Here is a 22,958-nt window from a genome sequence, read left to right as displayed (position 1 = left end):
GGAAGGAGATCATAGTCAGAACTGATACTTCTTGTGAATTCCTTCTTATCCCTCTTCTCACAAACTCCTAACTCCTGCCCCTCTTGCTGCGTTCAAGGACCATGAAATTGTCCGTTAAATCTTCTTGACTGTGAAACACAACAACAACACGTGCAGTTACATGACACGAGCTACCAAAAGGAAGAAAAAGAAAGTCTGTTTCTTGAGTCTTCAAAAACAGTTTGGAAGTTCGGTAAATGTTAATTCCGGAATGAGTGATCAAGTTTACAAAAGCTTTTCACTTTAATGAGTCTGTACAAGGGGAAGTGTACATTCTTTTCGATAAAACATGGTAAAACTAATACTGTACAAAAAATCATCATATATCATGATTTCAGTACAGTTGAGAACTCAAGGTATTCAGCAATATATCAGTGTGTTCTGCTCGGAATGCTTAATAGTATACATTACATGGGATACTATATTTCCATGCTGTCCAGAACAATGTTAAATCTTTATAAACATGTTAATGCGTAAGCTTGGGGAACATATGACGTCCTCACGTAGTCTGGTGCCCTCGCCTTCCCAGCATGCACAGCGACGCCTGCAGTATGATTATTCACAAAGAAAAGAGGCTGAGGAGAAACAACAGGGTGGGATCAGGCGCAGAGACCCTCTTTTAGTTGTTGCGTTTCTTGAACCCGCATGCTGACTGCAAGGTAAATTCTCGCTCCCACCTTTTCTTGAAATAAAACAAATCCGTGCTTGCCCCTTAGTAACGACACTTCTTGTAGACAACATTAAGTGGCTCTCAGCTACTATCTTGGGTATTCCTAGCCGGCTAACGCTAGCCACCACTGGCATTGCTCTTTAAAGATGTGTTATTAACGTGGCAGTGGACGCAAATACAGTTAGAACTGGTAAATAGTGGGTACGTTACAGGGCTTCTAAATGCCATTATTATATTTATGATGAAGGCTTCAATAAAAACGTAAATTATTGTGTATATTCACATTTTGTCCACAATTACACCGTCTTAACAATTAAATAAACGCAGTTAGATACATTGATTGGAACAGTACAGTTAAACGCCCCATATATTGAGAGGCTTAACCAAATATCTGCCGCTAATATCGTGCGGTAACATGACAAAGAGTGTTGCGACACAACGAGTGTCGCTCCTCGAGCTCGAACCATGTAGCCATGTAAACATAGCGGCACGTGACCGGCCCCACGGTCCTCGCTGGTGTTGATGAACGCATTCGAACCTGACATAGTTTCAGAAAATAAATAGCCTCACAATCTTCTGTCCTCCCTTAATGCGAGACACAGCGTGTACAGACGGAAGCCTTGTTCCTTCTTCTTCTTCCAAACAGACGTATCGGTTGTTGTGCCTTAATGAGGTGTCTTCTTTCAGACTAGTAGGTCAAAATTGAAAAATTGAGGCATCTATTTGACTTCACTTTCTACAAGTGAATTACGCAAATAACCCAATATGCCCATTTAAACACACCATGTCAGAAAAGTTATTGAAAACTGTATCAATGTCGGTTTTGTTGTCTCAAAGCCGTTTTTTGCTCCACCAAACCTTCCAGTTTTTAACCTTTTTCTAAAATAAATAAATACATGTGTTTAATCATGACTTGTTCATTTGGTATCTATAGCAAGATGAACATGTTTTTTTCCCCTTTATCTTGTAATTATTATTATTTAAACATCCGCATTGGTTTTTCCCTGAAAATCTAACCAGAATTTTGAGCCCCGCTTGATCCGATATTTGGATTTTTCCTCCTGATGTCGACCAGTATTGGCACACATTTACAGTCGCTCGATGAGATCTGAATTGCACGTTTGAAAATAAACTAAAACAAAACAGGACTGTCTGAATGTTAGAAACTAGCATAGAATTATTGTAACGTTACTGATTTGCTTGCATGGATTTTTATTGTGCATAATAAGTATATAAAAAGGAAGTGTGTATGCCTCTTTCACGAGTATGTGTCTCTTTACAGTATCATGTCCTCGCCCTAAGGAGCTGAGAGTGGAGCCTTTCCATCCGGAAGGAGTTTACTCAGCTTGATAGTTGGTTGAGTGGAGTTGGTGGTAGGGGGGGCCCAAGGCAGACAGTGGACGGCGAGGAGTCGGAGCTCAGCTGGAGCCAATGCAGCAGCAGCAGCATCGACAGCCTGAGCTAGTGGAAGGAAGCCTTCCGGTGTTCGTGTTCCCCACTGAGCTCGTCTTCTATGCAGATGAGCAGACGTCTCACAAGCAGGTGCTCACCCTCTACAATCCCTATGAGTTTGCCCTCAAGTTTAAAGGTCAGTAAATGGAGGGAAATTCAATCGATGATTGTTTTCGCATCGTGTTTAATAATCCAGCTGCAGATCATTGAGATATTTAGCCTAATTTCTTCTTGTTTCTCAGTGCTGTGCACAGCGCCAAACAAGTACACTGTGGTCGATTCCACGGGGGCCGTCAAGCCGCAGTGTTGCGTTGACATGTAAGTGCATTTTCTGTCACGCCTCTTTTTTTACATTCAGTGCTTGTTTGAGGGGGCATCTATTCTGCTACCGAGGTCGTTTTGTCTCTGTCAGCTTCTGTCCACGTCTTCACTGTTTGTAGCTCATTTTCAGATTTGTTTTCGACAGCTTTGATCCTATTTCGTAAAGCACAACTTTTCCCAAAGTTGGTCAAACTCTCCGTGTCCACACAGAGTAATCAGACACAGAGATGTGCGGGCATGCCATTACGGTGTATACGACAAGTTCAGACTGCAGGTGTCGGAGCAGAGTCAACGGAAGGCTCTGGGTCGCAAAGAGGTCACGGCCACGCTCCGTCCCTCAGCCTCGCAGGAGCCGCCCAGCCCCCGGCCCCAAGACGAGGAGCGCAGAATCAAAGAGCAGTTTGCGGACAGCGAGTTCTTTGAGCAGACTTCCTCTCAGACAGGTAGGATGAAGTGCTGTGATGCTACCACTAGATGGAGCCAAATGTTCAATACATTTAATCTGGTACCAGTAGAGGGTCATGGGTTAGTTGCAGAGTTTTTATCTGTAGCGCCTACAACTCCTTGGTATGGGAAAAGCAATATTTAGAGGTTAAACACACATGACAATCTATGGCTTAAATCCTTTATGGACAGAATGAAAGAAGTACTGCAGTGGCCAAATAGCTTAAAGCAAAGCAATCAGAACTTTGAAGTTAAGCAGTGCTTGCCTAGTTTTAATCTCTCTTTATAATCTCCTATAAGCTTTTTGTTTAGCTTGATTGCAGTAGGTGAAATAGGTTGAATATAATTGTATTTACACAAGCTTTATATTAACTTTGTGTACAGTAGTAGCAATAGTTTCTGTTAAAAAAAAGGGGGAACAAATGGATGTTGAGTCATAGTATTGAGAAAGCTTTGACATTTGCATTCAGAGCCAGAGCCCTAACAAGCTAACAACAACCTGTGCTGAGACTTTACTTTTCAGTGAGGGTAGTTAGTTAAATCACTAGTTTTCCTTCTACGTTATTGGATCAGCTGGGTTGCACACACACAAACAAACATGTGCGTTTGTTATTAGCAGAAAGCCGACCCGCTGCCGGAGGGCCCAGCCTGCTCACAGTGCTGCTCGGACTCGTTTGTATGGCTGCACTGATGCTCCCCACGCTGGGGGAGCATGAATCCACTGTGCCTGTCTACCTCCACTTAAGTGTTAACAAGAAACTCGTAGCTGCTTATGTTCTAGGTAAGTTCAACCAACTTTAAAAAAAAAACAAGTTACATTGTGTGTTTAAAAAAAAAAACTGCTGCAGTTTACAATATCCAGCGGCTCCCGTTTGGTTTCTCATTATATTTCAGGTCTTCTTACTATGGTCATCTTACGCACATGAAGTGCAGGGAGCTGGAGGAGGAGGGGGAGGGCGAGGGCATTCTCACACCAGAGGTGCTGCCACGCTTCGACGAGTAGAGCTGACAGCAGGTGGACGGGGCCCTCGCCTCATCCTCCGAGAATTCCATTTTAGCACACCGGCTTTCAAATACACACATCTGTGTTAATGCTCATGTTGACACGGATCTGATGCAAACGGGATGGAGACCTGCTGAGGCCGTGCGGTCCCTGAGCTGGGCCCCCGTGAAGCAACATGAGGCCGCTCGGTGTCACCTGGCCCCGCGCTCTATTTTCATTACCGTCATGTGATGGAACACGGTGAACTCGAGTGTGAAGGAATCCTCATGTATATAAAGCCATTAAAACTTTCTGGTATTCACCTGTAACCGACATTATATTGATGGGTTTTTTTAAGCATTAATAGTGTAGACTGATGACTAAGTGCAGTTATTTGCATGTGTGGACTGGCTTTTTTTTTTTTTTTTTTAAACAGTAAGATACTTTTAAATGTCACCAAAGGAAAGATCTTGACAACGGCTTGCTAGCCGTACTACGTCAATGCTCCATTGTGTTTAATAAAGTCTCGATCCAGCTGTATTGTATGACATCTGGAAATAAGAGTGGTCATTTTTCCGGAGCAAACCCAATGACAATAAGGCCTCTTTTAGGGGCCAAAATGCTATGACGTTTATCCAAAAACATGGTTCACAAACACTTCGTTTTGTTCCAGAGGTGCAAATGTGATTTAAAAAAAAAAGAAAAGACCATCTTTAACATTCAGAACGACTACACAAAACTAATAATGAAATGATTTATTCAGTCCTGTCTGCGATCACAAAATGAGACAAGCGGATTGGAGGTGTCAGCCAGCTTGGTTACAGCCATTCAACCACAGGCATTAGTGCAGCATATCCTCATTTGATAAATCCAGGCCCCAAACGCTTGTTAAGATAAACGAGGCCGATCCGACTGCATCTGCCGTGTCCTTATCCGAATAGAGAAAGACATTCGGCATTCAACCATACTTTTCTTTAAACTCAATAGGGAACATTTTCACAAAATGGTTTACAATCACCTCCTTTTGTGCGCTACTAAAATCATTAAAAGGCCAGAGCCAGCAATGGGTTTCAGAAGCATATAGTTACAGATGGATGTGGACACTGTGGCCGTGGCAACTGATGACAGACTTAGGTGCAAGTATCGCAGCCTTAAACTCCATTTTGGATTCATCGTTTTTGTTTAAGAAAACATCCAAGTTTTACTCGAGACTAAAACACAGGATGAAAGAGTACAAGATTAAGCATCCTGTGCAACAAGCTTTTAATAAATGGAACCACAGCAGGCTTATTTACTCACAATGTGACGGTGCCTTTTTTATTATTTTTATAAAATCACCCTCTTCTTCTTCTTCTCATTTTGGCTGAATGCTCCAGTGGTCAGTTAATTTGGTGTAAATGACAAAAAACTGTTCACCTCCACACCCCCATCCAATTATATAAAACATTTTTTCCATAAATAAGAAAACTCTGCCAGAAGGGAAAAAAAAAAACAAAGTCATTTTTTTTCTTATACATTCCATATCTACAAAAATCATCCTGACAAAAACACAGGATATAGAGGAACCTTTAGTGTTGAGAGACTACCGAGGAATGACCATCTCATTTCATTCATGATTTACCGCCAGGTGCATTGACTGCTCATTGTGGAGCCGTCAGTTGCAGCAAATCATTTGGAAGTTGGGCTTAAGAGCCAAACTTGGGGGGGGGGGGGGGGGGGGGGGCACCACAGTTCACAGCCTACATCATAAAAATATCCTCAACATCCTCTCAAAAACAGAACTCCTTACAGTATGCACAGCAAAGTTGTACTCCAGAAGTAGTTTTATAAAGAAAACTCTCGCTTTCGAAGACGTGTTCCTACATTCTCCTCACAGCCAAATGTAAAACTAAACATGACATCAGACAAAGGTTTATAATGTACATAATTACAAACAAAGCAGGAGAGCAATAAATTAAATATTTCTTCTTACAAAAATCTGTAGAATGTGCACATAGGAAGGCCTGTGGGGAAAAAAAAAAAAAAAGCTTTCCAGCACAAAAACAGGGAAAATGCACATGTCCAAAAAGTCTCTTTTTTAACCGTCCAGTGTTCAGCTTCCGTCTCTGCGGCGAGGGGGACAGATGGGCTGGAGAACCGGTTCCACGCAACATTATCACCAAGCCAGGCACCATCACCACATAGCAGCCGGTGCTCACAGTGTCTCAGTCAGTTTCACTGGACCTTCCTCTGACAAACTCATCCTGGACTTTAAATTCCTTAACATACCTAGACCCCCCCCGAGACATTAAGCCATAAAAGCAGCGGTTCAGAGGCGAACGTGGGACACTGCGCAGAAATCAGATGCAGGCGCTGGGAGAGGTGAGCGGGTCTGAAACAGGAAACTGGTTCCCTTTGAGAGCGGACAGAGGCCTTTTCACTTTCTCGAGCAATTAAAAAGCTCACTTTGGGGACAGATCCTGAAGGGAAGTAAAGGGCGAGTTGCTGGACGACGACGGCGACACTCCCTCCATTTTACCGGGGGAGTCGGTGGAGGAGCCCACGCTGCTCAGGCTGCCATCCAGTAAATCTGGAGAGTGACTGAAAGGGAGAAAGATGAAAAAGAAATCATGAAGGTGGGAGCTACAGAGCACCTCACATCAAGTCTTCACTTCGGTTTCAACACTTTTCTGACTCACCCGACTAAAAATACATAAAAACAACTCATCGTCTAAAGTTCCTCGCTAAATATGATGCAAGAAATAAATAGTGATCGATATAAATCTAATCAGACCTACCTACAGCCGGGTCGCCTGCCTGCTTGAGCAAAATCAGAATCTAAACAGTGCGATTTCTGTTCCTTACCAGGAACTGAGCTCTGACAGGTTGGAGACATCCGAGGACAGCATGGAGGTGGTGCCCTGGAAAAGCCTTTTGGGTTGACTCTCTGTCTCCATCTCGCCTGCCGAGGGGAAAAAAGATGTACATTTACAAAAATTCTCAAGAAGAGTCTGGGACATGAATGTCTTCCTCCGTAACCGGGGACAACAGGGGCCGCAGATGGCTCGAAAAACAAAACAAGAAAGAAACTATAGTCTGTTTTCCCAACAATGAGTAGCTTAAAGTGTCCTGCGGATATGTTCACCTCGATCACAAGGATACAACATCACCAACCCATCAACTCTCAACAGATCGTGACATAAATAGTTCAGACAGTCGGGAATCATCGCACCTTTGCGTTTCATCGGACCGAGAATGCTGGCTCTGATGCAGTTGATTGGGCTCTGACTCCGTCGGCTGAAGAAAATGAGAAAGCAAACAATGTTAAGACAATTATTTAAAAAAAAAAAAAAAAAAAAAGTAAAAAAAACAAACAACGCAGCAACAACTGGTGGCCGTGTGCTCGGTGACACGTACCGACAGGTTTCTGTGCAACGTCAGAGGTGCGCGCAACTAGAGGCCCGGTTTGTTCGGCCAAGTCAAGATGACGAAACAATAGACGACAGGGCAGCAAACTTTACCGGTCGCCTGAGAAGCCAGGTGGAAATTGTTCACAATTTTCCACAGCCCGCTGCCAAGAGCAGAAGACGACCGGGAATCCAATCACTGATAAGATGCAATTACTGACTGAAATATCGCAGCGAGCTGAGTGGCTGGAGCTCGTTACATCGTTAGCTTGGACCGCACCGTTTATATGAAGAAATTCGTCATGACGGACTGTTTCAAACATTTCCAACACTTTGTACAGCGACAATGAGGGACTCCAGAATCAAATGGACTGAGAATTTGAGATCTGAATGAGGGTTTGAAGTGTCTCGTATAGTTGGTTTAATTGCAAATGACCTTGCATGTGAAACCAACGTTACCGCCGTCCTGCTGATACTGTCAACTAAAATTAAAACGCCGAAGTAAATGTTCCGACAGTCATTTCATTACAGAGTCAACACGTATTTACAAAATGATGATTTTATTGAGTCAAGAGTAGTTAATCTGGTATGTTGGAGTACTTTTAACTGGTGTTACCAAAAGAAACTGATACCGACCTGAACCTCCGCGTCGGGCTGGGTATCGGGCTGGGCGTCAGACCGTTGCTGCTCACAAGTATTTGTAGTGAAGGAGAGAAACACTGCTGCTTGTTAGAAAGGGAAAAAAAAAAAAACAAGGAGGTGAGGTGAAAGACACATCATCTCTAAGGTCAAAGCATGGAGAGGATCTCTGCTGGAGTCTCATGGAGTTTCACGGTAATTCATGTTTGCAACTTTCACAAAATAAGTAAGGAAGGCCGACAAATTCGAAAGTTGTCGGCCCTGGCATGCGGACATGAATCGGTGGCAGCAGTTCCTCTGTGTCACAAGCTACAATCGTCTCCATAAATAGTCGGATCTGATCCGAGTTTGCCTTTCTCCCCTTGTAAAAACCCGACAACACGCATGCAAATAAAACAGGCGCATAAAAAGAGCCGATGGAGCAGAGACACGAAGAAGCAAAGCATAAACAAAAAAAGGTTGTTTTATAACGACAACCAGGGCCGGTCGGCTGCAGGGACAAGCGCTGGTGCATGCCGTCCGTCACCTTTGAAAATGAGGCCCGGGTTGAGAAATAATGTAACTGGTTCAAATTTGGTGAAGCGAGACTAAAGTGTGCATCTCAGCAGTGTAGAGGGCAGGTGTACCTTTTTTCCTATTCCTCTGGTCGGGGACGGGGCAGGCGACACGGGCACAAAGTCGATCCGCTTCGGAGACGAAGACGCCGACTTCTCAAAATCATTGTCGCTCTGAGGACACGATGGCACCCCACACACACAATGAAAGCAACTTCAACACTCGGCATAGATCTCAGTACCATTTAGTTTCAAAATTTTTTAAAAAGAAAGATTGTGGGAGTTTTATACTACCACTCAGTCTGTACTTGAAAGACTGGCGGCCCTGTTAACTCCCAGTGTTTTGGTGTTAATCTAGCATGTTTGTACTTGTCCTCTCTCTACAGTCCTAGAAAGAGGCCAAAAATGGCACTGGGCCAAAAACATGCAAAACACTGAAAATATCAACAACAACAAAAGGGGTCATAAAAAAAAAAAAAAAAAAAAAAAGATTGTTTTGTTTTTTTACCAGACTGAGGCTTTCTTCCCATGACTGGCTCATCTGCATGGCAGCTTGAACTTCCCTGTGTGCACAACAGTAGAAAAACAATGAGTAGGCGTTCAGCATTTCAACTACCACATATTCCACTTCTTCCTCCAAAAACCGTGTGAACGAATGCTCAGCTTACCGCTCATGTGCAGTTTCTCTGTTCATCACATCTACTCCCTCTTCCTGCAAAAAAAAAATATATACACAAGAGCTAATAGTCACGGAGTCCCATTGGCAACTTTTAACCCACACAAACGTTTGAGTTGAGACGACAAACGTCTCTGCTGTCAGAGCAAATCCAGACTCCAAACGACAAACCCCAAGCAAACAAAAGACAACAAATCCAGAATGTGCGACATTGAGTTCCTTTTGTTGGAGTCTGATACTACCAGTTGATCACCTCTGTAAAAATCAACGGTCCTGTGAACTCCCAGTTTGTTTGTTTTTTTCCTCTCGCATGTTTTTTTTCTTTAAAAGACACCGTCACTCCCTATACGTGAGAGGGAAAGGTGGTCTGACATGCTCGCTCTTCCACAACGCGTCTGTTCCTTACTTGTTTGATCTGATGAAGCCTGGTGCTGGGGATGCGGACAGGCGATGAAGGGACCTGTAGAGGAGGATGTGTGTGGACAGGTGAGCGGTCAGTGCGGTGCGATTCGGACACAAACTGCGCTCAACATTCAGCATAAAGTACAGCACCGTACCATGTTCGGCCTGTTGACAACCGTGGTGCTATTTCTGCGACTACGTAGGACCTCTCTCTGGAACACTTGGGCGTTATCACTGCCAAGACAAATTCACAACTATATGTCCCGCATCTCGTACCCAATCATGGCAGAGCAATGCTTTTACTTCAGTATGTGCAAAGATGGCAAATTAATTCAGAGAGAGCTTTTGCTGGAAATTCATTGAACTGTTGCAGAACCTCAAGCCATTTATCATGGGTGCGCTGTTTGATCTCCTCAGGTGTCCATCGCTCTGGACTAACGAAGATGGGATTTCCAGATCCAGCTCCATCTTCTCTTGTGGCATGACTCCGGAGTTGTTCATTGTGCTAAATAACGTCACCGACTCATCAACTTCGATCCAAGTCCCGTAATGTTACATTACTGTTCTCGAATCCTCGCAACTTTTACATGTTTAGAAGAAATATTACCAATGAAAGGCAACTGAGCTGAGGTGAAACAAACCAACTACCACAACGTAGACAACCCTCAACTATCTGCAGGGCCCTTTCGTCAGTGTAGTCCAAGTGCAGAAACGATCGAACAATGTCTTTCAACCATAACGTTACCTCTACACCTCATATACAGCTATATGATTAGCTCAAACTACCCTGCAATAACGTTGCCTGAAACGTTAGGACCAGTCACCAACTTTCCTGATGGATGGTTAGCATGCCATGGCTACATACCACACAATGCCCAGTAGCTGTTAGCTACTGACCCGTTAGTGTGCTGGTGCAGGGCAGCAGTGGGTGACTGATGAACCAAGCTACAGCTGCATGTTAGCGCGTTAAATGAGCTCGCGTTGACCAAATTAACCAGCAAGTTGCCTTAACTACAAAATGAATGTTCACGTTAAGTGTAATTCAGGCAACGTTAAAGTGACGACGCTATTAAAAGACTGCCATACCTTCACGCTAACACAGCACTGCTAATGTTGTACTTGTCGCTAGCCCGGTGGCTCAGCTACAACCATCGGCTCTGCTACCAAGCCTAGCTTGATAAGCTAACTAGCTACGCTAGCACTGTCGCCAATGGCCACAATGCCATTTCCACAGAGGCCGGTCACCATTTCACTGAACGTTTTTGTCCATCAGCACGATCACCTCTCCAGCTCAAAGAGATAACTAAACTGTATCTACTGAAAATGTTGCCTTTGGACTCTACAGTTTAATTTTCCCGTTTTTTGCTGAGTGCCGCCAAGAATGAACCAGAATGCCAGATGATCACACGAGAGCTAAGTGTTAGCACAAACTTCACGCCCCTTTTTAACGTTAGCAGACCTGTCCAATGAAACCGCCTCATCTGCCGGTGTGTAACAGCAAATTCTGTGACCCTATAGGATTTTGTGGCCTATTTCTGGAAGAAGCATTTCAGACAAAATCCTAACTAATAGCTTCTTTGTGCCATTATAAGATAAACTTATAATACATGTGTCTCATATAGTCCCAATTTACTATAAGTTTGTCAGCTGATTTATGTTTTTTATTTAGTTATATTTACCTAATTAATTTAAACTGCAATAATAGTTCTAGGATTTCCCTTCAGGCAAGATTCAGCATCATTCAGTTCAATTACGTTTATTATGCTTCTGGAAATGCCACTACAGCATTTCAATATGGTCACAAATGTCAAAAGCTATTGACAAATTAAAAAAAAAAAATCACATTTGACAAATTTGTGAGCCTTTCTTATATAGTTACGGTACAATTAAATAAATGGCTAATCTAACAACAACATGGTTCAAGATTAAAACAGACATTTCCTACCCTTTGGACTTCTTATCTCTCACAAAAAAAGCAGCAAATAGTCGTGGCCACATTTCAGTGAGTTGTTGTCCACCAAAAAAGACTCTTTTTTCCCCTCTAAACTTCTCATGTGGTTTTATTTTTATATATTTGTTAAAACTATGCAGTATCTCATCCAAATTAAAGGTTTTCAGTCCACATGAAGGACTTTGCTCTTGTAACACAAAAGGAGAACAAACTCAAAATGTCTGGCCTTATCCGTTAACTAAAATAAGAGTCCATATGAGTAGAAACAAAGCCACGTTTAGAGTTTGCAGCAATTTTCAAGAATCAAAAGCATACGAAATAGTTTCAAAATTCAAAATGTCACCAGTTTAGAGATGGACACAAAATGTAATGAAGAAACCCCCCAAACAACATAACCACAATGTGATTACATTGTTTTCAGATGTAATCTGAGAACAAAGCATTTATTTTTTCAGTCTGATTATGTAATCTAGATAAAATGTCTCCCTTTTAACTCTGCCAATTTTACTGTAATCATTATCAAGTTCTACACTCATGAGCTAATGAGTTTTAATGGGCTAAAAAGATTAATCTGACCTAAGATAATTTAACTGCTGCAACTTAAGAGGAAAAGTTACAGTTCATGTTTGTACCTGGATCCCAAACATCTTTGCCTTCGAGATGCCCGACACAAACAGGAGATTCTAAGTCTTCGTTTATCCACAGCAGCCATTCAGTTGATCGTTCCTCGTTTTTCCTTATTGTCAGTTTTGTTTTGGTTATCTTGAAAGTCCTTTTATTTTCCTCCTCCAAAGCAACTGAGCTGACAGAATGTAAGAAGTCCCCCCCCCCCCTCATATTGATTAGGGTGAGGCTGGGGTCGGGTTAACGTGATCAATCGGGGTTATTATCAAGGTTAGCTTTAAGTTCAGATAAGACAGACCAGGACACAGACGTCCATTTTACCAAGAATCCGGTCGAGACTGGGATCAATCCATGCGTTTTGTACAATTTAAGACCCAAAACTTAAAGCTTTCTTCTGAGTGGTCGGCCAGTATATGTTTACATGATAATAATAAAAGATAAACAAAATCAAAGGTTTGATATCAGTTCAACCGATGGAGTTGTCATAACAACTTTTTCTAAAAACCATAAATAAAGGTTCTTCTTTATCTCTTCTGTTATAAGCAGCATTTTGGGTGTTTTTGTTATGAAGTGACAGAAAGCTTCGCAGTAACACCGACTCGTCACAGAATAGGGGAGTAACCATTTAATAGCTGATGTTGCAAACTTCAGGATTACAGAAAAGGGAATGACGGCATCTTACTTTTAACGGAAAACCAGGCAGTTGATGCTGAATGATGCCTCTGATTCAGTCACAAACAGGTACAGATGATGGATCTTTTTAAAACATATTAGTGAACAACCTTTAACCTTCTTTCAGTATCAGTCCTGTAATCTGAACATGTCTTCTAGCAATTCAAGGAATTGGGGTCTGTTGCTTTATACAAACATATTGGATACATCTAAAGCTTTGTGTGGAAAAAGATTCAACGCATTAACACTCATAAATATAAGGATATCATATCTTTAAACATACTCGTGTGTGATAGTCAGGGACAATGGCCAACGGCCATGTTGCCTTATAAGGTAACGTATTTCTTAAAGGTTTTTCTCATACCAGACAGTACCACAGGAGAACGAGTTGTTTCCCAAAATATGCAGATAACATAACAGATGTTAAGAAAGTATAACATCCTCTTGAAGAGTGCAGATAAAACAGCCACTGGAGAATCCAGATAAAAGAATTACAATAAAAGTTGGAAATGCACAACAGGTATGATTTTGTACTTTGTACTAGCAGCATTTCTTTGAATAAATTACTCCATTCCGACACACAAATAGAAAAAAAAGAAAAGAAATCAGCGTGGGGCCATGAAAGCATCGTACTAATTTAAAGCAACGCTGGGCTCCATGCTCTTCAGCCCAGATTGGGTTCTTTCTGAGGCAGTCTCTTTTCCCGTGGGTGTGTGTGGTGGGTAAAAAAACAGAAAGGCGGTACCGTCACCTCAGGCACCCGGAGCACAGGCTGAGGATTTTGTTTAGACACAATGTGAAGAAATCAAATGTAAAATGAAAGACGAGAGGAAAAAAGATACAACCAATCATCAAAAACTGGCCACGGGTTCCTCATGCCTTGTACTTCTCCTTCCCCGTTTCACTAATGACGCAGATATGCTGAAACAGAAGAGGGATCAATGAGGACTGCAGCACGACACTGAGTTACACCATCTTGCCCTCACCAGACCCAACAGCACCAAGTGCACAAACTCCTAAAAGCGGGAAACACGAGAATACTTACATTTAGATCTCTAAAGTACTCATTGTAGTCTAGTGCATATCCCACCACAAATTTATCGGGGACCTCGAATCCTACGACTGGGACAGAAAAAAAAAAACAGGAGCTTGTTAATAGGACTGACACAGAACTGCACAACCTCATTCAAGACAACACTTGTTCGTTTGAAACTTACAGTCCGGTCGGTAGCCGACGCTTCGCGGCGTTCTCTTCACCAGCAAACTGTGGGCGGAGAGACCAACCTGATTATCAAAATACTGACGGCTGCTTACAGATGGCAGCACCAGCTGCCACGCGCGGTTCAGTCGTCTGTACACGGAAAAAAGGGCTTTGAAGCCACCGCCTTACCTTGCTACTTTAACCATTTTAGGATTGTACTGTTTGAGGAGCTGCAACAGCGTCTTCATCGTCTTCCCTGTGTCGATAATGTCCTTGGAACACAGCATGAGAGAGGCTCGTGTCAGCGGTCTTGGATTTAAGAGTCGCATACTTTATAATGGAAGCGGAAAAAAAGTCAGCACATACCTCCACAATCAAGACGTTCTGTGGAAAAAGAAAAAAAGGGAAAAAAGACAAAAAACTGTTCATTTCCAAGAGAAACTCTGTTATAATGTGATACGACACGGCTGTGGTCTCTACATCAGACAGGCATGAGTGCATCTATGAAAATGCCCATTGGTAAATTTCAGCCACTTAACAGGCTTCACAAAAACCAGCCAAACTGAAAGCTAACAAACTGTTTGGCATCTGCGCTTCCTAAAGCGATTCACATTCATTTTTCAGGTCACTTCAAATATCTAGTGACAACATGAATGAGGATACAAACCGAGGGCGGTGACATAAGCCTCTCGCATAATAATGCTGATCATGCTGTCTTACCTTGCCTGTCAGAGTAGACAGATCATCGCCACCAATCACTTTGATTTCACCCGTCGATTGGTCGTTCTGGAGAGACAAGAGTGTGTCAAGTGCAGGAATACCACCAAGAAAACACAGCAAGGCAAAAACATGATGGTCAACAAAGAAAAAAAATAATCATCGTTTCCCATTTTCTCAAAGTATACATGCTGGTTTGTATGTGCATTTAGTTCCAAAATACCTTCTGCACGCCATTAAAACTCTGCAATTTCCCCGACTACATTTTGCTTCGCATAGAAAACCAGAAACTTTTATCCTAAACAGAATACATGCTGGGCCTTAATAGGTGTTGTAATATTTTAATTTGTAATAATCAGTCCAATAATACTCCAACCAGCGAACAGAAAATGGCTGCAACTAAATCCAAAGGGGCAACTGTCTACGTCCAAACTGTAACTGATGGGATCAGATTGTTCTGGGTGTCTGACAACAGTATGGACAGTGTTGTGCAAGTTCAACCTTCACAAGAACAGGTTCAAAGTTCAGTTCACTGAGATTAAAACTGAACGGGTTCATAGTTCACCGTCTGAAACGATGAACGAAGTCGCAAAGTGAGCGAGTTCAAGTTCATTTATCCCTTTTTTATAACTCCTTAGAATTCTGCTGATATGGATAATAATAATAATAATTATGGATCATGGGCCCCACGACCAGCTGGATAAATGCATGCACGCCTCTGTGCGTGACCTACTTTATTTGATTTTTGTTGCAAACCTGTGAAGGAATATGAGCCAGCAGAGGAACAGTGACAAATGCTTCAGTGCACTATTAGAGTCTGAACATGCAGCTGTCTGCACCAAGGCCAAAACAAAAGTTCAACCTGCATTATAGGTGCTCTCCTCTGACTTTCTGCTGTGCAGTCATCTATTAAATCATCCGGATACATCTGGCCTATAAACCCATCTTTTCACACCTTTAAAGGAGTCTTCTGAAACCTCTACGCCACTTTTTTTTCTTTCTTTTCTTGACAGTTTCTGTTCTGCTGTTTGCCAAGGAAATGTCCCTGTGTAGTTCAACACAAGTCAATCACTAAACATGCCTACAGTTATTTATACAGTAGTTATGCCTTTGACTGGTGCTGAAACCATCTCAAGGACTGAGGCTTCCGCTAGAGCACGCGCCCGCAGACTGAGAGCAGGCGCAAGCTAGCATGAAATGTTCCCCGTCAAGAAGTGTGCTTCAATGCGACGAGTTCTGCTCACTCTGTGATTATGTCTAATTTGTGTGGAAGTCTAAAATATAACATAAGGCTCTGAAATCTTGTGGGAGGTGAGATGCTGTCCATGTCCATTACAAACAGGATCTGTGACAAAGGGCAGCCCTGGCCGACTCCAACATGCACTGTGAATAAGTTCGACTTTGTGCCATGGATGCAGACGGAGCTCTTGCTTTGCTTATACAGGAATCCAGTAGCATGCAACAGCAACACCGGTATCCTATGAGCCCGTACATGTGGTGGCTCAATAAAGTAGCTCCTCAAAGTGCTTATCCCACTGCTTGAGATAGCCATTCTGTACCTGTCAGTTGCTTCAGGCGACCCCTGAGAAAACTAAGCCCCAAAGGCCTCAAGCTTCATGGACAGGATCTCAAGGCATGATCAGAAAGAAGAAGGCGTTCGGCTCGGAAAAACCTGCGTTTCATCTCTGCCTGTTAACATACGATGTAGTTCTGTTAGCTTCTTCAAGCCATGATCTTCAATGCACTGGAGCGGTTCAAGTGTGAAGCACTTTTTTTTGAGGCCACGATTTTCGACCTGAAACGGGGGGAAGTGATCCCTACAGGGGTGGATCTTTTGTTCCAGCTTAGGAGTTTGAGGATCTCTAGATCTTGTTCGTGAATGATGAACAACATTGAGCAAAAGACGGACAGACGGATTTGGGCTTCATCTGCAGTAATGTTGCCCCAGTGGAACTGAGCTGAAAGGTAAAGATTTCGTTTTACTGGTCCATCTTCATAATAACCCTGAACTACGGTGACTAGATTTTCAACAGTGACCGAAAGAACGAGACCGCGTTGTGAAAAGAGTTTTCTTTGGAGGGTCTTAGCTTCAACCTAAGAGACAGAGCGCAGAGCTCATGCTTCCAGGTGGAGTGCCGCTTTTCACATCAATAGCAGTCAGCTGAGATGGTTAGAGCATCTGAGAAAGGATACCTTCTGGCTGCCTCCTTTAGGAGGTTTTATGGGCACATCCAACTGGGAGGAGAACAATCCGGAAGGATTACATATCTCTTCTGGCCTGAGAATGTCTCGGGATCGCCAGGAGGAGCTGGAGCGATGCTACTTGCCCGCAGCCTTTTCGCAAACTGAGTAGCAAGCAGAACTAATGTGTGCATCTCATCATAGGGGCTGCCATTTTCAGAACAGAAGGTCTAAGAGATAAAGACGGAATAATACTGTGAGCGTTAAAGCGTTTTCTTTTCTGTCTTTACAGGACCGTTCTTGTGCTTTTTGGCACCAACAACTGATGATCAACGAAAAAGGGTAAACGTATACAGCATTATGTGAACACGCCACATGTGTCTGTGTACAGGATGCACCCAAAACAAGCGAACCTTCAAGCAATCAAAGCTGCATTCTTTTCATTGTAAATACTTAAATACAACCTGCGAAATCTTTTTTTTTAATTAATAAAAAAAAAAAAAAAAAGAGAGAGAAGAAACTGATAGATTACACAGTAGCTCTTGAGGCGAATGAAGTCCACTGTCATGGGGATGGAGCGGTCACTGTTCCTGTTCAGGGCTTTGATGTAGTCCAGCAGGTCTGCAAAAAACTTGTAACCCCCTTTGAGGACACAGAGGGCCACAATGTGGTGTCCCCCCATTTCCTTCATGATCTCTCTGGCCAGCCTCTCTGTCCTGAGGTCACGTGGGACAGAGAGAGAGAGAGAGAGAGAGAGAGAGAGAGAGAGAGAGAGAGAGAGAGAGAATAATAAGCTCAGTTTTCTGCTTCAGTCAGCAGAACTTCTCATTTCTTTACGGTTTGTGTCAGCAGGAAAAGCTATCATTTCTCACAGCATCCCCAAGTAGAACAGCCACTGACATCTGTTTGACAGTAATTAGAGGGTTAATCCTTTAAGCACAATAACCAAAATCTACAGATGGTTAAAAGAAAAAGCGAGAACTAAGTATTTTGAGTATTTCAACCCCCCAAAAAAGTGCAAAGGAAATTATTTTCAGTCTCTTCACTCACAACTTTATTGTTTTTAATGCCAGTAACGCACTGAAAAAGCTTGGAGGGACAGAAAAGTTTATGGACGAAACAAGTCTCAGAATTTTAGAAGACTCTACAATCAGTTGGTGACGGGTGAGGGTGTCAGGATTGGGTATAAAAATGGAGCATTCGCCAAAAGCTCAGCCTTTCCAAGCAAGGATGTGTCATGGCTGCTCATGTCCTTAACATCCACACTGAATAAAGCCACCATGATGCAGCTGCAGTTCAGATCTACTACTGAAAATGTATGGAGCATCGTGACGGAGAGCCAGAACAACAGACCGTTGAGCTGCAAATGTTTTAATTTTTTTTTTATGTGAAGCTGGTCTGTGAACACACTGAAAATCGTTTCCTTTGTGTCTGCGTCGGTTGAATGAACAGTTTCAAACAGATTATCTTATCATTTTGTACATTGTCATAAAGTGTCTGAAAATGTTCGAGTCTTCTTTGTGGCATAGCAGCGCACGTGTTACAGAGTTACAAACTAACCCACCTTTAAACCCCACAGCCCATCACATTTTCACAAAACTTGTTGCAAGCTGCGATAGTTGTGACCACCCACCTGTCCAGGATGAGTCCATGAGGGATATAGACCCTCTCCAGGTCAGCAGCATAGTGCTTTGGTATGCAGAAAAGATCCAGGTCATAGCCCTGCTCCTCATCGCTTATCTGAAACAAAACACGGCACAGAGGGGTTAAACAAACCTCAAGGGGTGTTACCTAACGGGGGCATTCATCTGACACGGGGCAGTAAAAGTTGGACTTGTACGTGTATTTTACTGCTTCGACAGTCTATCTGTCACAAACAAGAGGACAATGCCTGTCCTGTGCAGATAAACAAGCAATCAAGACCTCCACCCAGCGCCAGACGGAGGCAGCTGTCGATGGTGGGATTCTTAGAAAGAGGATCCTTTCCATTTTAAACCTCTGTGTATCCCTCTGCTGTCACTGCTGCACATTCCCTCCAAGTTAACATTTTGTCCCGACAGAAAGATGTTGACGATTCTCAGGTTTCTCCAAAATTTCCAGATTACGTCCAATCCTCCCAAACAGCCAGTATTTTCTAATATTTTGGAAAATCGAATTTCCTGCTCTGGGTCAAACGGCGTGCCACGAGAAAGCAGACAACATAACTGGAATCATGTGACAGCTGGGAAGCTGGTGCGGGGCCCCCGGAGCTGTGGGAACGATGTGAGACCAGAAGCAGACTCACAGCGCTGGAACTGTGCACCATGTGAATCTTCTCAGATCAACTAAATCTGTAATAAATGCTGATTATAGACCCTCATGTTCCAGGTGGTAAAACGGGAATAAAGCCTTATTTTCCTTTTAGTCTGCTCAAACGAAAAGAAACGAGCATCTGTTTGGGATAAACCATTTTAGTTCAAAATAATGACTGATAGCAAGCAGATGTTCTTACAGTCACGTGGTCAAAAAGATTATTTCCCAATGTTACTCAAAGGTTTGCAGCCAAATATTTGGGGATATAGTCAATGTAGCAAACGGATCTGAGGTCAGTGAGAAGTTCACTTTAAACTTTATGCTCACAGTGTTTTGCAGCTTTGTGCAATGCACCAAACATCACATGAAATGGGATCTATGGGGACAGGAGGGGCCACTGTTTTGGAATATTTTGAACAAAATGGTTTTTCAACTTTTTTTTTTTTTTTTTTTAAATCCGTGCCAAGCAAACGTTTCCAACAGTCTGCTTACCAGAAATGATCCCGACTTGAACTGGAGTTGCACTTCTGGCCACTTCTTGGAAAAATAGAGCCCTGGTTATTTATTTACTTACTGGAGTATAGCGGTTTCTGCAGCCAAGCACTGTAGATCAAATATTACAAAACGTTCACGTCGCACATGACAGGACCTTGGGCTGACTTCAACTACAAAGAAGACAGTTACTTAAACATCTTGGCAAGGGTGTCAAGCCGAGCAGCAGATCTCTTTTTACTTTAAACATCAGCAACTTTTACAGAAAGTTCAACAAAGACTACAGACAAGCAGCCAATACTTCCACAACCCTAATTTACATTGCTGCTCATGACACTCACACAACCTGTAATTTAATCTTTTCAAATTGATGACTTCACCAAATCCGGATTATACAGATTGGATAATCATTTGATTTTCTCTACTAGGAAGCAACCCCTGCACACAAACAAACTACCTCATTTTCCACCCATTCCTGCTTATAACCAAGGCATAGAGGATGTGTGTGTTTGGTTTGATTTCCTTGCCCTTTGGATGGAAATGCAAACACTTCCTGTCAACCATGTTGTTTTAAGAAAATCTGAATATCGTAACTGCGGGCAACAGCTTTTTAAGTAGTGTTTGGAACATGCCACAAACCGTCACCAATTGTAACCACTTAATAACTCAGCACTAAAACACGCCCCTTTGTCAGTGACTTGAACCCCGCTGACTATCTGACTCAAATTGTAATTTCAATTTATGCAAGCTAAGACGCCGACTGACGCAGAAAAACATACATTTTGCTTCGTGTGTGTACCCTAACAACTCTTGCGTCACCTATGCTAAACGTGGGGAGCGCGTGCCTGTGTCCAACCGCAGGCCACGCTTCAAAACGCCTTAACCTCCAGCAAAACGTCTCGCCAAGGTGAGCAAAAATGGACCAAACAGATAATTAACAGGTAACAAATAACAGGTAATTAACGACTACAGGGCACCTTCAGCATGCTCAGTTTGTCCAATTACGGCATGTTATTCCACTGAACACACAGTGTATCCTCCGACTACCTACCAGCTCTTATTTCACTAAAGAGGAACTTACCACAACACAGGGACTAGATGTCGCCATGCCGGTGACGCTCCCGGGAGAGTAATATTATAAATCTATAGATATATTCTACCGTGGTATTTCGGTAGAGAAGACGAGACGCTCGGGCCAGTCTCTCAGTCTCTTCAGCCTTATGGGAGGGCACTCGTGAAGGCGGAAAGCTCCGTAGCTCACCGTACTCCACTCTTTCCGGGCTGCGGATTTACTGTAGCTCTGCCGCCCGATGTGCGCATGAGCGCGGATAGCAAATCGAGTGAGTGGAATAGGTTAGCCCCGCCCCACCATGAAGAGGGTGTGGCGGGTGTCTCGAGCTGAGGAGCGCGAGCTACTGCCAAATTTCCCGCTTTGTCCTGTCAGCAAGAAACGTTGTACAGCACACGGATTTTGAGTGGAAAAGCACAGTAATTATCACAACTCCGTGTTCTGGCTCAGATTTGGTGATGAAGACACGGTGTTAATGATCCTTGGGGGGGCTTCATTTTGAATTTCCATTAAAAACTATTTGTTTTCATTAAAAAAAAGTGCAGATACATGTGTCTCCCCTTAAACTGAGATGGCATATTAATCGGGGGTTATGTTATTTTCAAACAAAATGTCATTCATGACATAAGAAAGACTTTAAAACCATTATTTCCACATTAATTTGGACACATTCTTACATAAACTATAGTTAAATAGATAAAAATCTATCAAATGAAAGACAAAGTTTGGTATGTTATTTTGTGAATGGGGATTTTCTGATATTTTTATGGAAATTCTGACTTCATGTTGTGTATAATTTTGGATAAAAGTCTACCTTCACGACTCAGGGTCATTTCCAATGATAAAAGTCAACACGACAATCAAATTGCTAGATTACATTCCCCTCATGTGAGTTCAGTTATTGTCAGAATAATTCTGGATATTTCTTGTTCTGTGATTCACTGTGGCGAGCTGGCGCCCAATGACACCCGGGATAAGCTCCAGTCCCCCCGTGACCCTGAGTTGGGAAAAAATGGATGGATGTTATTCACTGGCCTTTCAGAGGCTCCCGAGCTTCTATAACCCTCCAGAAACAGACATCTCAAACTAGCAGCTGTCCATCAAGAATATAATCAACTCTGAACTGAAAGTATTGTAAAAAATTCGATGACAGTATTTCTAAATGATCCAAAATTAACTATTTCGGTTGACTTGTTATTGTTGAAGTTTATTTAACAGCGATGCTAGAAAGAAAAAAAAATCTGCTGATGTTCTTTAGCATACACTGTTAGGTTAAGAAATATTTGGACTCTGACTATTTATATTTTATGTTCACATTATGCTTATGTAATGAATATTGGCTTCAAGTGCAGGCTCGCGACTTCACTGCGAGAGATTTCACATTCAGATATGAGTAACTGTAAGGAATTTTTTTGCAGCCAACGACTGCCTGAAGGCTGGAGCCCATGATAGTCAAAGCACAAGATTCCTCTTGTGTGGTGCTTTGCCAAGCCTTTCCTGCAGCTGGCTTGGTCATTTGTTCATGGACCTCCGTGGCTTTATTTTCTTCTCCCCCTGCAAGTGAAATGCAGCTGAATGGAGTAGCGGTAGATTATTCCACCCGTTTCCTCCTCGACAGTGTTCTTCACTGGCCTGAGAAAGAGTTTTTCTGAAGCTGCCGCCATCGTGTTGCAGGTACACGGAAACAGCTTCCGAATGCAAATTTCACACATGGAATCCACCCCAGGCCTTGTGCCTGTTTAACTGATGAATAATAAATGAAGGAACATCCCACATCTGTCATAAAATCATATTTTTTCACCAAGATCCCGTAATGATGCCTGACCACCATGCCATGCCTTCTACAGCAGATTGCAAAGATTTTCAATGGAGCTGAAGTCTGGACTCTGTGGGGGCCAGTCCATGTGTGACAATGATGTCTCGTGCTTCCTGAAACACCCTTTCAAAATTTGAGCCCGGTGAATCCTGGCATTGCCATCTTGGAATATGCTTGTGCTATAATGAAAGGGGGGGGGGGGGGAAACAAACTCTTGATAGGAAATCCTGATCATTCAGTTCATTCAGGGAGTCAGCTGATCTCATTTTTTGGGCATATAACTTTGCTGAATTTAGACCTGATCAACCGAAGCAACCCCAGAGCACAACACTGCCCCCACAGGCCAGTCACTGTAGGTACAAGGCATGATGGGAGCAG

The 22,958-nt window shown here is 42.8% G+C and overlaps 3 protein-coding genes and 1 non-coding gene across 5 annotated transcripts; 1 reads left to right on the top strand and 3 right to left on the bottom strand.

Moving 5' to 3' along the window:
* Window positions 1–580: 580 nt before the first annotated feature.
* On the top strand, window positions 581–4,469 carry mospd1 (motile sperm domain containing 1). 2 transcript variants are annotated; one of them, XM_075480950.1, is made up of 6 exons: window positions 581–698; window positions 1,992–2,297; window positions 2,404–2,479; window positions 2,693–2,925; window positions 3,546–3,707; window positions 3,821–4,469. In XM_075480950.1, exons 2-6 carry the CDS (start codon window positions 2,141–2,143, stop codon window positions 3,850–3,852), a joined length of 660 nt encoding a protein of 219 aa, XP_075337065.1. In that variant the 5' UTR covers window positions 581–698; window positions 1,992–2,140; the 3' UTR covers window positions 3,853–4,469. The 2 variants fall into 2 exon arrangements, with proteins under 2 accessions (XP_075337065.1, XP_075337064.1); XM_075480949.1 differs by having other exon boundaries at window positions 3,543–3,707.
* Window positions 4,470–5,619: 1,150 nt separating this feature from the next.
* pabir2 (PABIR family member 2) lies at window positions 5,620–10,993 on the bottom strand. Its single transcript, XM_075480948.1, has 10 exons — window positions 9,942–10,993; window positions 9,721–9,799; window positions 9,570–9,623; window positions 9,156–9,199; window positions 8,996–9,050; window positions 8,560–8,661; window positions 7,931–8,016; window positions 7,120–7,184; window positions 6,753–6,849; window positions 5,620–6,488 (listed from the first exon to the last, which is right to left on the bottom strand). Exons 1-10 carry the CDS (start codon window positions 10,064–10,066, stop codon window positions 6,350–6,352), a joined length of 846 nt encoding a protein of 281 aa, XP_075337063.1. The 5' UTR covers window positions 10,067–10,993; the 3' UTR covers window positions 5,620–6,349.
* LOC142398140 (small nucleolar RNA U109) lies at window positions 8,760–8,917 on the bottom strand. The gene has a single exon (XR_012772756.1). It is a non-coding gene; the product is annotated as a small nucleolar RNA U109 (small nucleolar RNA).
* A 1,759-nt stretch (window positions 10,994–12,752) lies between the features above and the next one.
* hprt1 (hypoxanthine phosphoribosyltransferase 1) lies at window positions 12,753–20,994 on the bottom strand. The gene is made up of 9 exons (XM_075480946.1): window positions 20,777–20,994; window positions 18,545–18,651; window positions 17,444–17,627; window positions 14,734–14,799; window positions 14,380–14,397; window positions 14,203–14,285; window positions 14,030–14,076; window positions 13,858–13,934; window positions 12,753–13,733 (listed from the first exon to the last, which is right to left on the bottom strand). Exons 1-9 carry the CDS (start codon window positions 20,801–20,803, stop codon window positions 13,686–13,688), a joined length of 657 nt encoding a protein of 218 aa, XP_075337061.1. The 5' UTR covers window positions 20,804–20,994; the 3' UTR covers window positions 12,753–13,685.
* Window positions 20,995–22,958: the final 1,964 nt, after the last annotated feature.

The sequence above is a fragment of the Odontesthes bonariensis genome, chromosome 13 (genome assembly GCF_027942865.1).
Source record: "Odontesthes bonariensis isolate fOdoBon6 chromosome 13, fOdoBon6.hap1, whole genome shotgun sequence".
NCBI classification, from domain to species: domain Eukaryota; kingdom Metazoa; phylum Chordata; class Actinopteri; order Atheriniformes; family Atherinopsidae; genus Odontesthes; species Odontesthes bonariensis.
The sequence above is the reverse complement of the archived record's forward strand: the minus strand, read 5'-3'. Positions and strand labels throughout refer to the sequence as shown.

Coding starts and splice junctions, on each gene's coding strand:
- mospd1 (XM_075480949.1), top strand. CDS start 2,141: ATGCAGCAGCAGCAGCATCGACAGCCTGAGCTAGTGGAAGGAAGCCTT. Junction 2,926..3,542: donor GCAGACTTCCTCTCAGACAG/GTAGGATGAAGT, acceptor GTTTGTTATTAG/CAGAAAGCCGACCCGCTGCC. Junction 3,708..3,820: donor CGTAGCTGCTTATGTTCTAG/GTAAGTTCAACC, acceptor ATTATATTTCAG/GTCTTCTTACTATGGTCATC.
- pabir2 (XM_075480948.1), bottom strand. CDS start 10,066: ATGAACAACTCCGGAGTCATGCCACAAGAGAAGATGGAGCTGGATCTG. Junction 7,185..7,930: donor AGCCCGACGCGGAGGTTCAG/GTCGGTATCAGT, acceptor CATTTTCTTCAG/CCGACGGAGTCAGAGCCCAA. Junction 6,489..6,752: donor CTGTCAGAGCTCAGTTCCTG/GTAAGGAACAGA, acceptor TCTCCCTTTCAG/TCACTCTCCAGATTTACTGG.
- hprt1 (XM_075480946.1), bottom strand. CDS start 20,803: ATGGCGACATCTAGTCCCTGTGTTGTG. Junction 18,652..20,776: donor CATCTAGTCCCTGTGTTGTG/GTAAGTTCCTCT, acceptor GTTTTGTTTCAG/ATAAGCGATGAGGAGCAGGG. Junction 13,935..14,029: donor CGTCGGCTACCGACCGGACT/GTAAGTTTCAAA, acceptor TTTCTGTCCCAG/TCGTAGGATTCGAGGTCCCC.